General features: G+C 37.4%; 1 protein-coding gene across 1 annotated transcript; it reads left to right on the top strand.

The window, feature by feature from the left end:
* The first annotated feature begins 307 nt into the window (after window positions 1-307).
* Window positions 308-13,606, top strand: LOC139149156 (netrin receptor UNC5B-like). The gene is made up of 9 exons (XM_070720728.1): window positions 308-434; window positions 926-1,015; window positions 5,930-6,156; window positions 6,947-7,127; window positions 7,568-7,609; window positions 8,646-9,599; window positions 10,030-10,176; window positions 11,402-11,575; window positions 12,398-13,606. Exons 6-9 carry the CDS (start codon window positions 9,306-9,308, stop codon window positions 12,776-12,778), a joined length of 996 nt encoding a protein of 331 aa, XP_070576829.1. The 5' UTR covers window positions 308-434; window positions 926-1,015; window positions 5,930-6,156; window positions 6,947-7,127; window positions 7,568-7,609; window positions 8,646-9,305; the 3' UTR covers window positions 12,779-13,606.
* The last annotated feature ends 1,113 nt before the right edge of the window (window positions 13,607-14,719 follow it).

The raw sequence follows: 14,719 nt of genomic DNA, 5'->3' as shown, positions 1-14,719 counted from the left end.
CTCAAAACTCGATCCCTGCTCAAGTTGCAATCAATACTTTGTAAATACAGAAGAAAAATCACACAGATAAGCCATATACACGCAATCCTGCGCACATTCACAAGTACACAATGCATACATAAGTTCCACAAATGAACTTGAAAAAACAACCGTTATAATACGCTAGAAACAAATGATATATTTTAATTAAAAAAATTAGGGGACATCGGTCAAACGAACGAACGAACGCATGTGCATATTCATAAACATATGACAATAAGAAACTGGGTGGTGACCTATTAAGGAGCGCCGCCACAGTCGGGTCCTCAAAAGGAGACTAAAACTCTGGGCGTAGTCGTTGCATGCATTGTCTTTGTACATAAGGATTGACATATGAGTAAACAATCACATAGCGCTTCAGTTTTAGACAGAGTCGCTCCGGTCCAGAAGACGAGGTATGTACGATAATACCGTTTTGAACGTATGGAAATCCACATTACAGATATCGCTGCCTTTATTATTAGCAATATATTAGTTAGAGAACGACAGGTCTTGGGCCACTGAAATGAAAACAATTGTGTGTTTCCTATAACATACCTCTGAAAGTTAGAGAAGATAGGTCGGGGGATTTTCTTATTGTTATTTCTGTTGACTTAGACCCATAAAATACGGTAAAATTAGAAATTATTCGGTCGGGTCACAGGAAACACGTGTATTTATTATTTGGCCTAATTACATGTAGGTCAGCTTGTACTGGCAAACAAGTAGTGAACGACTCTCTGAAAGTTTCATGTGTCCGGCCATAGTAATTACTATATGTGGTTTGGCTGAAAGAGAGTCAGTCGACAAGTTTAAATAATATATAGCTATTTTAACTCGTCAATTGTCACTCTGTTTACATTTACACATGTCTGATCGTATGGTTTGACATTTTACCATCTTACAGAAAGTCTTGAAGAGGAAGACCAGTTTGAGGACAATGACCATAGCTAGACTGTTCTTGGTCAATGCGGCCATCGTATTGTTTCAATCGAAGGTATGTCACTTATATCACTCTCAACACGAACTACACTATATCATTGCCAATGCTAGGAAAGTCGCCCATCGCAACATTCCAACGCCCATTATTTGCCTGATGTGGGCACGGTGACAACAGACAACCCTTTGAGCGTACCAATGCTGCCTTGACCCCGGGTCGCTCCTCCCTAGCATTCAGGCCATTGTGTTACAGAAGTTATCGCAGCTTGTGAGTTGTGGTAATTTCTGTAGTAAGCTGAGGAAGTTCCGGGATATGTCGCGATAAACGGACAATAAAAATGTATAGAGAGACGAAAAACTCAATTCAATTGACTTCAGTTTATGTCCTCCGGTACAAGAGTAGAAAGAGCTAATAAAAACAGAATACAGATCGCTGTAAAATTTTAAAAATACAGAAAAGGGCACATACAAATAAACACAATCCAAATAAACAACCATTACCCGCCCATCTATTTAAAGTTTTGTTCGTTAGTCATTGCTTACTCATCACGTTCAAAATAATTAAAGAAAGGGACATATACTGCTTTGCTTTGGTCAGCGTCATCTCATTAAAATGTTAAACAACATTTTTATAAATCAAACTTCAACCATAAATGGCTCAGAAAAAACTAAAGCGTTTTAGTGCTAGAATTTCATACAAAATAAATAGCACTTTTTACTTCGCAGCTACATTTACCCATCAATGGTAAGCTCTTCCATGCATTTTGTTGCCAGAACAATCAATTCATATTGTTTTCTCGATGTGAAATATGATACTATTTTGAGATACAAGAAATATCTTGAAATTATAAACGGTGTAACCTGTTTTTACTTCTTTGTTTCTTATGTTAGTTTTTTTTTCATTGTCCATTTTTGTCGGGTTAGATTATCTCGTTTTTCTTTGTCATTTTTATCATTTCTCTTTCCTTTATGAAAAGAACCTGTAATTGGGGCAACCTGTTGGTTCATAAATAAATAAATTATACTTGACTGGAGGCTTGCAAAATAGGAAAAACGTATTCAAGTCTCGAGTCATTATACCTCCGACGTACAAATGGACAGTTTTATTCATCCTCAGGTTCCGTGCACACTGTTGTCTAGAGCCTTGTTTCGTCTTGGAATATTAAGCTTATTCAAACAACCTGTCTCAATCTTCGGACGTCGACGTGTTTCAGAAACAGGTTTCTCTACATAAATCAAGTGCATATAGCTCTGATGTCGGCACTAGTTTATGTTCGAATATAGAAATATTTTCTGAGAATTGTTCACCACATTTATCCAACAGTCATCATGTATCTGATTTCTTGCTTAACCGGTGTTGAATTCAAATACAGTTGAAAGGATTCTTGCTTACTGCTCTCCCATGAAAAAACCTGTCATATTACTGTGTTAAAATTCCAGATTTGTAAAAAAATGTGAAGCCCAGATTTGTGTAATAATATCAAATTGTACAAGCAAGATAGAGTTTGTGATTTTATGAATCATTTTATTTGTCATTAACTTGAACAAGGCATGTGGAAAGGGAAGTTAGGCCAATAAACTCGACACATTCACTTGTTAACACTTTGAGTGCCAGAATTTTTTCCCACCAAAATTTTAGTATAACATTTTACCAATATTTGAGAATTTTTCTGTAATTTTTTAAATACTTTTGAACTAACTAGAAATGACATTTCATTTGCTACAGTTTTTAATCAAAGTTTTGGCAAAATATGAAAAAAACTGACTAGAGTATATTTTATAGAGGTGACAAAAATTGACTTCGGCGCTCAAAGAGTTAATTAAGAAGTGTTATTGCTTTAAATTTCCTACACTGAGTTGATAGCTTAACAGCAGTGGCCGGATGATAGCAATTATTTGATATGTAATTCATAAAAGTCACCTTCTATCCATAAATAAAACAGCTTGATTGTAATGTGAGCTTACAGACAATGATCCGTATCGAGAACACGACAACCAAAACAATGGTCGCTTCCCATTGCTGAAGAGGAACTAAACGTCGAACACTTTTTTATCTTGAAAACAAATGAAGATTAAATTACATCAATGCCCCTCAGTTTTTGAAGAATAGAACGTAATAACAGGAGTGTGAGTAATATTTCTGAGCCAACTATCACGACAAATCGAAAAAAAAATCCAAATCGTATAATCTGTGGCATCGAAAAAGTCATGATCAATTAAGTTTCTTAAAGGTTAAACATTTCCAGCATGCCACAAAACATGTTCAAGTGTGAAACCACAGTCAGTGTGGTGGAAACAGATCGGCATGCTCTCGGGTCCAGCTGCGTACTGTGAGGAACCATATTTACACCGACTTATACATGTGGTGTAGCGCTCATTTGAAGTTGCATTCTTTATTATCATGTGGTCTCCATCACGTGTCCTTGGTCACTGATGCGACACACGCACCTGTCGCACCTCTTCCCTTTTCTTTGGAAGGAATATAAGCAACCGATTGCCCTCGGGGTCGCATGTACTTTAGCTACTATATTTTACACGCCTATACACAGTCAGAATCTTAATGTTACCACTTTCCCGTACATGTAATTGCTTGGGAAGTTGTTTCAGAAACTGCTGATTCAATGTTCCGACGATCGAGTAAAGTAGAGTTTCGGTAAGGGACCCCCCAAAAACCCAACACCAAACAGTGTACATCTTACCCGGAAGCTTTCAATTTTATGTGAATGGGAGGCGGTCGTCGAACTCTGTTCAAAGTTTGCCAGCGACCCCTGCGGCCGATGTAAATACTGTGTCTACTTGGGTACGTTGGCGATTGATGAAAGTTGAAACATGTTTGTTAACAATGAAATATCATAAATTTAAATGTTGCAGCTATGTTGAGGATGCATCTAGACATCATTCATGAAATACACTGTTTGTAAACAATAAAGTCGTTCCGACGACCGCCTCCCTTAAATGTTGATCAATCCAATTTGTTCGTATGTTTGCAAAACCTTGTGACGTGTAAAGTGTATTGTATCTCAGTCGCTACTTTACAACAAAAAACTTCTGTCAACTTTTGCTATGAACATTAATGACATAGTGAATAAGTTGACTCATGAAAGACAATGATTATCACTAAAATCATAACTATAATAAACGGAAAACTGAAGAAAACTAACACAAACCTGTTTTGCTATTACATACCGTTTAATTATCATCTTCTGTCATTATCATCTTCTGCCCTTTTTATTGTCAACAGTTGCTACACCTTTGACTTTTGACGCTAATTAAATGACAGGCCACTAAATCGTAACTTTTTAAAACGATTTTGTAAACCAATTTTACTGGTGCGATATCATTCAGGTCAATTTCAGGGTGACGGAAATGCCAGTAAAGTGTTGTCGTGTCCACTCTCAGATTTTAGGATGAGATTAGATGAAAACTGCTTTAACACCGTGACTGAAGGCGATGCTGTGACGTGGTCCTTGAGTGTTTTATCTGACTTTGTTATTCTTGTCGCAACATCCACCATAAAGTAAACACAGTGTTTCAATTTCCAGACATCAAAAAATGCCATAAAGTATCGGCATTTTTCTTTGAATGACACTTTGTCCACTGAATTTGATACTTTTACCATGGTATACGGTTTTACCGATGAAGTTCGGTCCCGGTATCACATTTTACAGCCTTTGTAAAGATATATCTTTCACTTTTAGGTATAAAATCTCATAACATTGGTGCTTTCTTTGTCTGAAGAGATGCCTGTTACAACGCATACGCAAAGAATGAAACGTCTCGAATCAACATTTTGCGGATTATTTTTGAATATGATATTTGCAACACTAAAAGTAATACTTGTTAAAAACGTTAGAGGTTTGTTCCATAAATGATGTTGCGGTATATTACTTATTTCTTGTTGTGCGTTTGAATGTTTGGGTATGTATTAGTTTCCGCTGTGCTATCTCATTGGTGGTTGTACGACTGCTAAGAGATACAATATAACAAATTATGAACAATACGCGTAACATAGGGCGTAAATACTGTGGGAAATTTAAATTCCCGCTTTCAAAAAAGTCTCCCCTTTCACCGTCATAAAGGTAAAAACGAACAACACTAGAAGTTATATTTCAATTTTAAGTTAAAATGCGCCTTGGGAACAGAAATTTGGACTCTCAAACTTTTACAATTCTTTTCAGATATATCACTTGTAGGGGTTCATTTTAAAGCTCTCTGTGTAAGCACACTTTTCCTCGGCTTAAAATATACGAAATTCGAAAATCTTATTTTTCTAAATAGAGTTAAGGCATGGATGGCGGCCATTTTGAATTTTAAATATCGGTAAATCTTTGGTTATTTGCTCTTCTTGTACCAAAATTTGCACAATGACCTCCAATTTTCATTATTTTGAAAGAGAATGGTTTAAAGATTCCTTAAGGAAAGGTTGAGCAAAAGTTTAAGTCTTTCACTTTCAATTACTTTCACTACTAGGGAATTCTGGGATACTTTTCACAAATCGTATAAAGAACTTGTAAGTAGTTCAGAGATTCCAACTCTACAACGTGTAATTCTCGGTTCCGTGGATTTTCCAAGCATCTTAAACCCTCTTTTGATTATTGGGAAACAATATCTGTACAAGTGCAAAATGCAAAAGTGTTTACCGATATTTCCAGAATTTAGAGCAATGATAAAACAAACACGGAATGTTGAGGAATATATTGCAAAGCATAATGGCAAAATAGAAATTCATGACACAAAATGGTCATTACTGAAAGACGTGTAATTCAGGGTTTTTTCTCCAATGCGCTTAATTGTTCTGTATGCCACTATTGTGTGTCTTTCTTGTTTTTGTCTCTTTTCTTGTGTCTTTGTATTGTGTCAGCAAAACGGAAAAGCTTTAATAAAAAAACTTGAAAAAAATACTTTCACTCAATCATTTAATAGGTACATTCATTGCTGACTCGATTGACTTGGTTCTTTCTTTTATCTGAAGATTTCGTTCACTGCGTCGCCTTACAAGTGCTGGTCATGCTTGTCGCCCACGAGCTGTCAATACTGCTGTACGTCGAACCACACCCTATCGCAGACATGCTCTGCGGCTTATCGACCTGTTGACAACGGTTGTCAGGTGAGAGTAGACGCAGTTCCGGTAATGTGTCCGGCAAGAAACAGTTCAGACGGGGAGGTGATGACTTCGGACAACAAAGGAGTGTGTTGCAGGTCAGAGTTGTATACATTACCTTAGAAAACGGAAAACGCCGTTAGCATACGGGGTCTTTTGTTTGAATAGAATATACAGCGTCTTTGATATCTGAATTGAATCGCCAACGCAGACTATAGGTGCGAATACTTTATCGATTTAAAACCGTAGTTTTCTATTTAGATGAGCCAGCGGTAGGGTGAATAAGAAATCTCGTGAAACATCCCATCATGCATCTCCCTTCATGACTTCATCCAAAGGTATTTGACTTTGGTGAGCGCAAGTTAGAAGTATTCACAGTGACGAAAAAGTCGAGTTTGCGCAGTAGGGCTAATTTTGATCAAACTTGTCACTATCAACTTTGGAGGAAAACTTCCAACATATGTTGTCCTCACTTTTGTATTTCAGTGCGAACGATCACAATAAACAAGGCGTGACTAAAATCACAAATGAACCAAGTCCACATATTATCCCTGTATTTTCACACTCCGACAATGCAGGAGTAACTACGTGACACGTGATTGTCACTCCACCGCACCACTGATAGGAAAGTGGTAGAAATACATGAGTAACATAGCCCCCACGTTATACTTTCCTTGCGTGTTGATGGATAAAAAACGACAAACAGGTCCCTCCAATCAAGACGACATGAAGAGTATAAGTAAATTAATGGGCTATTCAAATCTATTTTCGTCCCGTTGGTGACATTTATGAGATGTCACTAAAAGCTTCGTTGACTGCAGCAAAACGGTCTGAAGAGCCGCAATCTGTATTGACGTTCTGACATTTTTATTTCTATATGTATTCCAGTGAAGGCCAATACGCAAAGAACCCAGTGGACAACTCCTCGTTTTACTTAGCTCTGACAATCGCTGTTTCTATGGTTGGCGTTGTTGTACTGGTTATCTTGGCAGCGACCGTTTATTATTGCTTGCGAAGACACCACGTCATTAAATCCTGTACTTGTAAGGTGCAAAGCTCCTGTTGTGAGGTAAACAAGAGCAATTCAAGATTGTCATACTCTCCATGAAAAGGGAAAATAAGGGTTTAAGTAGCTTATACTGCTACCTCCAGGTTTATATATACATTTTGTATATATATATATATAATATATATATATATATATAATATATATATATATATTATTAATTGAAAAGCGTTTGTTTAATGATAAAAACACCATTCAATACCTTAACTAGACCTAAAATGATGATGATGATAGAACGCAATAGTAATTGTGTTGATAATACTAAAAAAATTACGGTATGCATTAGTATGTAACAAACTGACACCCTGTTATAAACGGCGTCAGTGCACGAAAATTTATTTAAATGCACTAGTGCCATCATTTTTTGTGTTTTTTTTGAAAGCCATTTATACTTTTCTGTTTCTTTTCCGTCTTGTCGATTGGAACACGCTTTGATATCCCAGCCTGAAGAGATCAGGTTGACCGATATCGAAATAATACACGAGGTAAGTATGAATTACAATGAATACATGTGTGTAACAATATGTGACAATTACAACACAGGTGGCACAATTGGTGACAACAATATACACGATATCGTTTCAGGTCGCTTAGGGTAGTACGCGCCGCAAAAGTGAAATACTTAAAACTTTGCTCAAACTTTCCCAATAAAATTTTCAGCCATTCTCTTACCAAATCAAGAATAAAAATCAGGGATCACCGTGTAATTTTGGTAATAGAGAAGAAAATAGCTTGGCATTCACCTATACTTTCAATTCAAAATGGCCACCATTCCCGTGTTAGCTCTACGGGGAAAAATAAAATTTTTCGATTTTTCAAAAACTAAGACGGTGCAAGTGTTTCTTACTCCAATAGCTTTAAACTCGTAAATGAGAAACAGTCCGAATGCAAATGATGAGACCATCACAGACAGCGATGACTGTCTTCTTGCTTAGCCTTAAGCTTGTAATAGCAATTTGAATATGATTCCTTTTCTAAATACTGAACTGTGAGTGAAATAATAGTAAGTGTCATCTGAAACCCATCTTTATATACGTACTGCTACGTTACATATGCAGTATATTCAATGATCACTTGATCTGAAATAATACTTTGTTCAGTGGTTCAAGCCAGGTAAAGTTTTTATATTATAAGTTTTGTTGTTGTTGTTGTTGTTATTGTTAACACGATTGGAACTAGTTTGGGATAATTAGATGGTGAACTAATGTCGGTTTAATCTGGAAACGTAAGCTCATCTGCCTTTCTTTTCAGTTATACACTTATTTTTATGAGTAATTTTTAATATTGGAACATTCAGCTATGGACACCTAACACCTATTTGCGATGTTTTTGTTGGCAATAAATACCTCTGGGATGTCCTGTACATGTTGTATTGTCATAAAGGTAACTTCCGAATAAGCTTTAATAAATGTACATCTTAAAAGGATCGCATTATTGGTTAAATGACCGTTAGATTTGCCATTCATTAAAGTATGATTCGCACTACAATATTCAATGATGTCTCAACGATATGTGTTTCAGGTAAAAACGCCCCCTTCTCCGAAGATTATTCCTGTACAGTTGGTAACGTTTTTGGATCATGGCGCTAAAAGCCAGATCGAAGAAATTGGAAAAGATGTCAAACGTCTCTCGCTTTTATGCAATTATCATGACAATCTAGGCTTTCTAGAAGACGGTCCGATCCGATTGAAACAGAATCTCGGTTATAGTCGAAGCGGATATCTCCTCGGCAGAAAACCTCGGTTTCGTTGCTGATGAGGACGTTGTCAGAACCAACAGACTGGCGACTATAAGAGAACACAAAGAGCTTGAGCAGTATCTCTCAGAGGCGCGACGGCTGTGCGAGGAGGCCAAGAGAACCGACACTTGGAACGAGACTTTCTACACAAACCCTGTGTTCGCGGCTGGCTTGTATGACGTTGAGGGCGGTCGTCTCTCCTTGGAGAAGATGGACATCGATCTCTTCATTCCACCTGGAGCATTTAGCGAGGATAAAGAACCCACGCTGGTGTACCTTTACGTAAGCGGCGACCAAAAGACAAGCCTGATATTTCGGAAAATCGCGTTTCCGTAAGTGCTGTTGTCCACTGTGGTCCTTCAGGGCTGAATTTCAACGAACGGGTGATTTTATCGTATCAACACTGTGCAGACATCGAAAGCCGAGGGGTGCATGTTGTGGCGATGTCTTCGAACGCAGATCCCGGAGACAAAGCTGAATACAGGAGGTTGGACGACGACCACTCTTCTCTCAGTATTGTGCAAGGAAGCAAGTGCATACTACATATTTCCCACTTCACAGGTTTTACGTCAGTTGCCGAATCATCGACGCAGAAACAAGATGTTGACATACAGGGACAAACTGCTGCTATAAAAAAACTGATTGACATCATTGGTTTCCATGGCGATTTGAATCCACGGGTTAAGAAACTGCCTCTCCGGCTGTATTGTGTAAACAAGACGGACGATGCAAAACAGGTATTAAGGAAATGTCACATTAATCATATCTCCTGACATGGTTATTGACATGCATGGTTATCTGTAGGTAGTCACCCTATGAGCTGGATCAACTCCAGCGTTGAAGTGTTTCTCATCTTTGCATTTTCTTTATGTTAACGTCAACAGAGCGACCGTAAATATCGTCTCCTTCGCATTAAGTCCAAATTAGAATACACTTATGTTCGCTTGCTTCCTGTAACATGACTTTTAGAGAACATGGAATAGGTTTTGTTTTTCTGTATATATATATATATATATATATATATAATATATATATATATAATATATATATATATATATAATATAATATATTAAACGTTGAAATGAATATTAAATTTTTATTTGGAGCTTTACAAAATTTCTCTAAACGGCTGTTCCTAATCCCTGCAAAACTCGCCTACCCTTTCAGCTGGTTTTAGAAGAAGAACATCAACTGCGTGGCCACCAAGCCGATGCCCCGAAGACTCTGTCGGTGGTAAACAATCAACGAGATGTGGAATTTCACTTGTCCGAAATTGATCAATCGTGGAAAATAGGAGGCACAGGTCCCATTCAGGTAACACATTATTTCTTGACTTACATCCGAAAGAAAGTCGATACTCATCTCAAAATAGAAAGGGTGATTCGAACCGAGTAAGCTAGTAACTCGACTGAGATTTACACATGATCTCTTTGTTTTCGAGAAAACCTTCCTCACGAATGCTGAACCGAAACAATCTCTATGGTTTATCAAAGTGCTGCCAACTTTCAGTAGACCTGGGTGTCGATGTACAACTTTGAAGCAGCGTGTTCAGGATAAAGGTTCTATTTCACATCCACATCCACACGAACACCCCTTACATGAAAGGAAGGGCTGCCACTAAATCGCACAGAACGTGCCATCTTCATGTTCAAAGATAAAATAATACTGTAAATACAAACCCATATTCGTATTTCAACACCACGCTGCATGAGTACGTAGATATATATTTTCGTGTATCTCAATTACTATTCAGTGTCTTATTATATACTTCCACATTTTCTTCTCACTTCGTTCCTCTACCACCGAAACATTTGCTACTAAAGACAGTGCCTTCTCACTGGTTCTCCTCCTAATCGCACAGAGTATTACCCGGATGTCTAATTATAATAGTTCTATAGTAAACAAAAGAAAAAATATAAAAACTAATTAGATGCATTGCATCGCCACAAACCAAATCATTGAGACATGGTAGTACGTCTTTTAAATTTCACCTGGCATTACCTTACCAGTGTAAATTCACGTTGTGATGTTACACCCCTATGATAAGCCAGCTGTTACGTCTGGTTCATCTGGTAGTGGATCCTCTCAGTAATTATTTCAGAACATTTTAATTTTTATATGATTTTTTTAATGATTTTATACGATTGGCCTTCACCGCAAAGGGCGGAGTTTAGCGTATGGGTCAGGTATTCTCTTGCGAGTTCTGCCAAGAACTAGATTTCTGATATATCGCAATTATTGGCAAACTCAACAATTAACACACACGGTGATACGAACTACTGTAGGAAGCACATCCTTCGTCAGCGCTTCTGGACTGATCTGTCACATTCCAGTGCTTCGCTGCACTGATTCGTAGTTTGAAATTACCAACAGCGTCGAATATCTGAAAGCGAGAGTTATAAATTTAGTTTTTACAGGCTTTCAAGGCAAAGGAATGACGTCTGCAATGCCTCTTCTAAAATTGAATTTAATGAATAAATAATACTAAGTAGTGATAATGATTATGAAGTAAATCTATCTACCAATTTGTCCACCACAGTATGTAGACATTGAAGCAGTGATGTCTTCGTCATTCTCGGCGTGTTCTTATAGTATGTCTAGACAAGAAAAGTCGGCCAACACCTTCGATTGCACAGTCAGCGCCTTCCAGAGAGACAATCCAAAATACGACGAAAATAACAGACTACCTATTCATTTCACTATCAACGAGCCGGTGAGTAACATGATGATAATGGAGGAGATGATTGAGAGGATGATGGAGAGTTTGATGATGATAATGATAATGATGATGATGACGACGACGATGATGATGATGATGATGATGATGATGATGATGATGACGATGATGATGAAGATGATGATGATGATGATGATGATGGGATCATCATCATCAACATCATCATAATCGTTGTGCCAACTAGAATGTAGTCGATCTGAAGCCCATCAGTGACTATGTGTCTAATCGACAGTGGGATAAATGTTACCTAAAAACAAAATGATATGATTGATGAGCACAGCAATTATACGAAGATCGCTCCATTCTGTGAGCAACACTGTTCAGGATGGCGGGTGGGCAACCGAGAAGTCGATTAACCTGCGAACTGCCCATATTATGCTATGTTACTCTCAACCTAGACTTGGTTCAAGTCTGTGATTGTGAATGTTTGAGTGGGGTGAACGTGATGATTTGTGTTCTGTTTTCATGTGAAACGTGTGAGTGGGGTGAACGCAACGAGTGGGGTGAACGCTATACAGGGGAGTTTCTCCTGGAATCACAGAAACTAACTCACTACTGCGCAGACTCAAAGGTAACGCGTTCAATTAATTGCACGGAAACCTGGCCTTGGCTGCCAAAATTCCAAATAGGTTTGTATGAAATAGGAGATACACAAGAGAAACTATTACAAAAGATTTTTTTAGAAATTCACCGACTTGAACCAAGTCTACTCTCAACCCACTGCAGGCCATATGTCGAGAGTCTTAAACAAAACTTCGTAAGCTCATCCAATTGACAAGCTTTCCTATGTACTTTCAGCTAATTTCTGATTCGATAGATATGGCCGCCCGTTACACGTTGCAGCAGAACCCGAGACGCAGTCTCCGATTGAAGTACCGTGATAGATTGAAACTCAGCCACCTTCTCGACCCTGCCAGTCCTCTTGGAAACGACTGGAGAATGGTTGCTGACAAAATGTCTCTCAGTTATGATACCATTCAACAGATGGAGAGGCAATATCAGGTCGGTACAGTGCTCAGCCCAACCAGAGAGGTACTGAACTATTGGGAGGCGACAAAGAAGGACGCAGCCCTGGATGAACTACTGGTCATTCTAGAGGACATTGAACGACTTGACGCTGTTGAATTTTTGAGGAACGTTTTGTCAGAGAGTAAAACGGAAGCCCAGTCATCAAATTAGTCATTATTTTTTGCGATAGTTTTGTTTTCGGCACAATTGAAATTTCATTTCTTTTAAGATAGCTGGTGCAAATACGAGGACAAACTGTTGAAGTCCGATTATGTGCAAAATCCAATTCAAAATTATCTTGACATAGTTTGCAAAAGTAAAGGTTATGTATATTTTGTTTAATGCTGCCATGGACTCTGATCAACGAGTATGTCGGTCAGAAAGTGGATTTCATATTTTATAATTCTGTCAGCAGTGTGCTCAAGAGAAATGTAAAATTTTTAAAGTTTCTTTGATGTTTGAACGTTCAGCTATAAGATATATAGGAATATGTTGTTAGATGTAAATTACGGCTACAGGGAATTAAGAGGATGAAAACTTGTGACAACTTTCCAAGTATGAAAAGCTTTTTTGTGTGAGATGTGACTTCCTTTTAAAGTGTTATCACGACGTTTGATTGCTAGTGTCTTGTTATCACGACATCTAATCGGTATGTAGTCCTGCTTTGTCAGTTATTCAAAGAAGCCTTCGTTTGCTCATGATCATAGACCCTGGTTTTCTGGAGGATGTATGGTTTACCGAGCAGCTTGCATTTTTTGCACTCTAGTGCGCCCTGTAGAGCAGTAATTTGTAATACTTTCGTAATTTGTAATCCAGCAGTAAATTGTAATAAAATTTTGCGGTAATTTGTAATACTGCAGTAAATTGTAATAAACTTTGGAGTAATTTTTAATACTAGCACTAGCGCAATTTGTAATAATTTATATTAACATTCACTGCAGTGATTTGTAATAAAATATGGGTAAATTGTAATAAAGCTTTTTTGATGAACCAATCTCTAATTTGAATGGTGGTACTAGTTAGTGAGCAGACGCTGATTACGTATTTCTTTATTTTGAGCAAACACGTTTTCTTTTTATCATGTTTTAGCAAAGTTTTAACATGTAAAAGGAATAGATGGATTTTCAGGTAACAGACGGCCTTCTATCTATCTTGCAATAGTAGGGGGCGCCCTGCTATCCTTCCCTGAGAACCGAGTCATCAAGCGTTTTCAATAAACTTAAATTGACACCATTTGGGATAATTGGATTTTTATATTTCTCAAATTTCTCAACAGTGTTAGGGGCCCTATCGCTGAATGTGACAATTTTGGAAATTACACATAAAAACAAGTGTGTTATGTGAAAAGAAAAACACATGAGATTACATTTGTAGATTAAATCGACATTACTTCACCATCCAATTATCCCAAAGTCCAATCGTGTTAACAAGAAATAAACTTTTGAATACTTATATGCGGGGCTATAGCACACTAAAGTTTCGTTCGAATGAATCAAGGAGTTCATTGGTTATGTTGTGTACCTGGCGCGATAGTAGCAAAATTTCGCGACAAACGGCAAAAGTTTGGCTCCTTTCCAGGCTTATAACTCTTGCATTTCTTTAAGAGTGATAATGATTGGAAGGTTTTCCAAAGTTCTGAAAAATCTTTGGAAATGGTAAAGTTATAGGATATTTTCCACTGGAAACATTGCCAAATTACACCTATGTCGCCGATGCATAAAAGAGAATGGGTTTAGGTTCAAGTACATATTTTCTAAATTTTGCGTTTTTATATGTTCAAATTCCGGAAACAATATGAAAACCTATTTATTTTAGTTATTTGTCATTAATATCAGTCTTACAGGCTAGTTTTATTTCTTCAATTTTAACAGAAATGTACAAAATATGTACCTGAAACTTAACCCATACTCCTTGCGTCGGCGACAAAGGTTTACTTGTCAATGTTTCCAGTGGAAAATATCCTATACCTTTACCATTTCCAAAGATTTTTTTACAAAATTTCGATACATTGCAGAACTTTTGAAAATGTTCCAATCATTATTACTCTTAAAGAAATGCAAGAATTATAAGCCTGGAAAGGAGTCAGCTACTATCGCTTCAGGTAAAAAACAC

Source organism: Ptychodera flava, chromosome 14 (assembly GCF_041260155.1).
Source record: "Ptychodera flava strain L36383 chromosome 14, AS_Pfla_20210202, whole genome shotgun sequence".
In the NCBI taxonomy this organism is placed as follows: Eukaryota; Metazoa; Hemichordata; class Enteropneusta; family Ptychoderidae; genus Ptychodera; species Ptychodera flava.
Note: the sequence above shows the minus strand (reverse complement) of the source record. Positions and strands in the feature narration are given on the sequence as shown.

Bases quoted from the DNA above. Each gene is read 5' to 3' on its own strand.
- LOC139149156 (XM_070720728.1), top strand. From the start codon at position 9,306: ATGTCTTCGAACGCAGATCCCGGAGACAAAGCTGAATACAGGAGGTTG. The intron at 9,600-10,029 runs GTATTAAGGAAA...CTACCCTTTCAG, and splicing joins AGACGGACGATGCAAAACAG to CTGGTTTTAGAAGAAGAACA. The intron at 11,576-12,397 runs GTGAGTAACATG...ATGTACTTTCAG, and splicing joins ATTTCACTATCAACGAGCCG to CTAATTTCTGATTCGATAGA.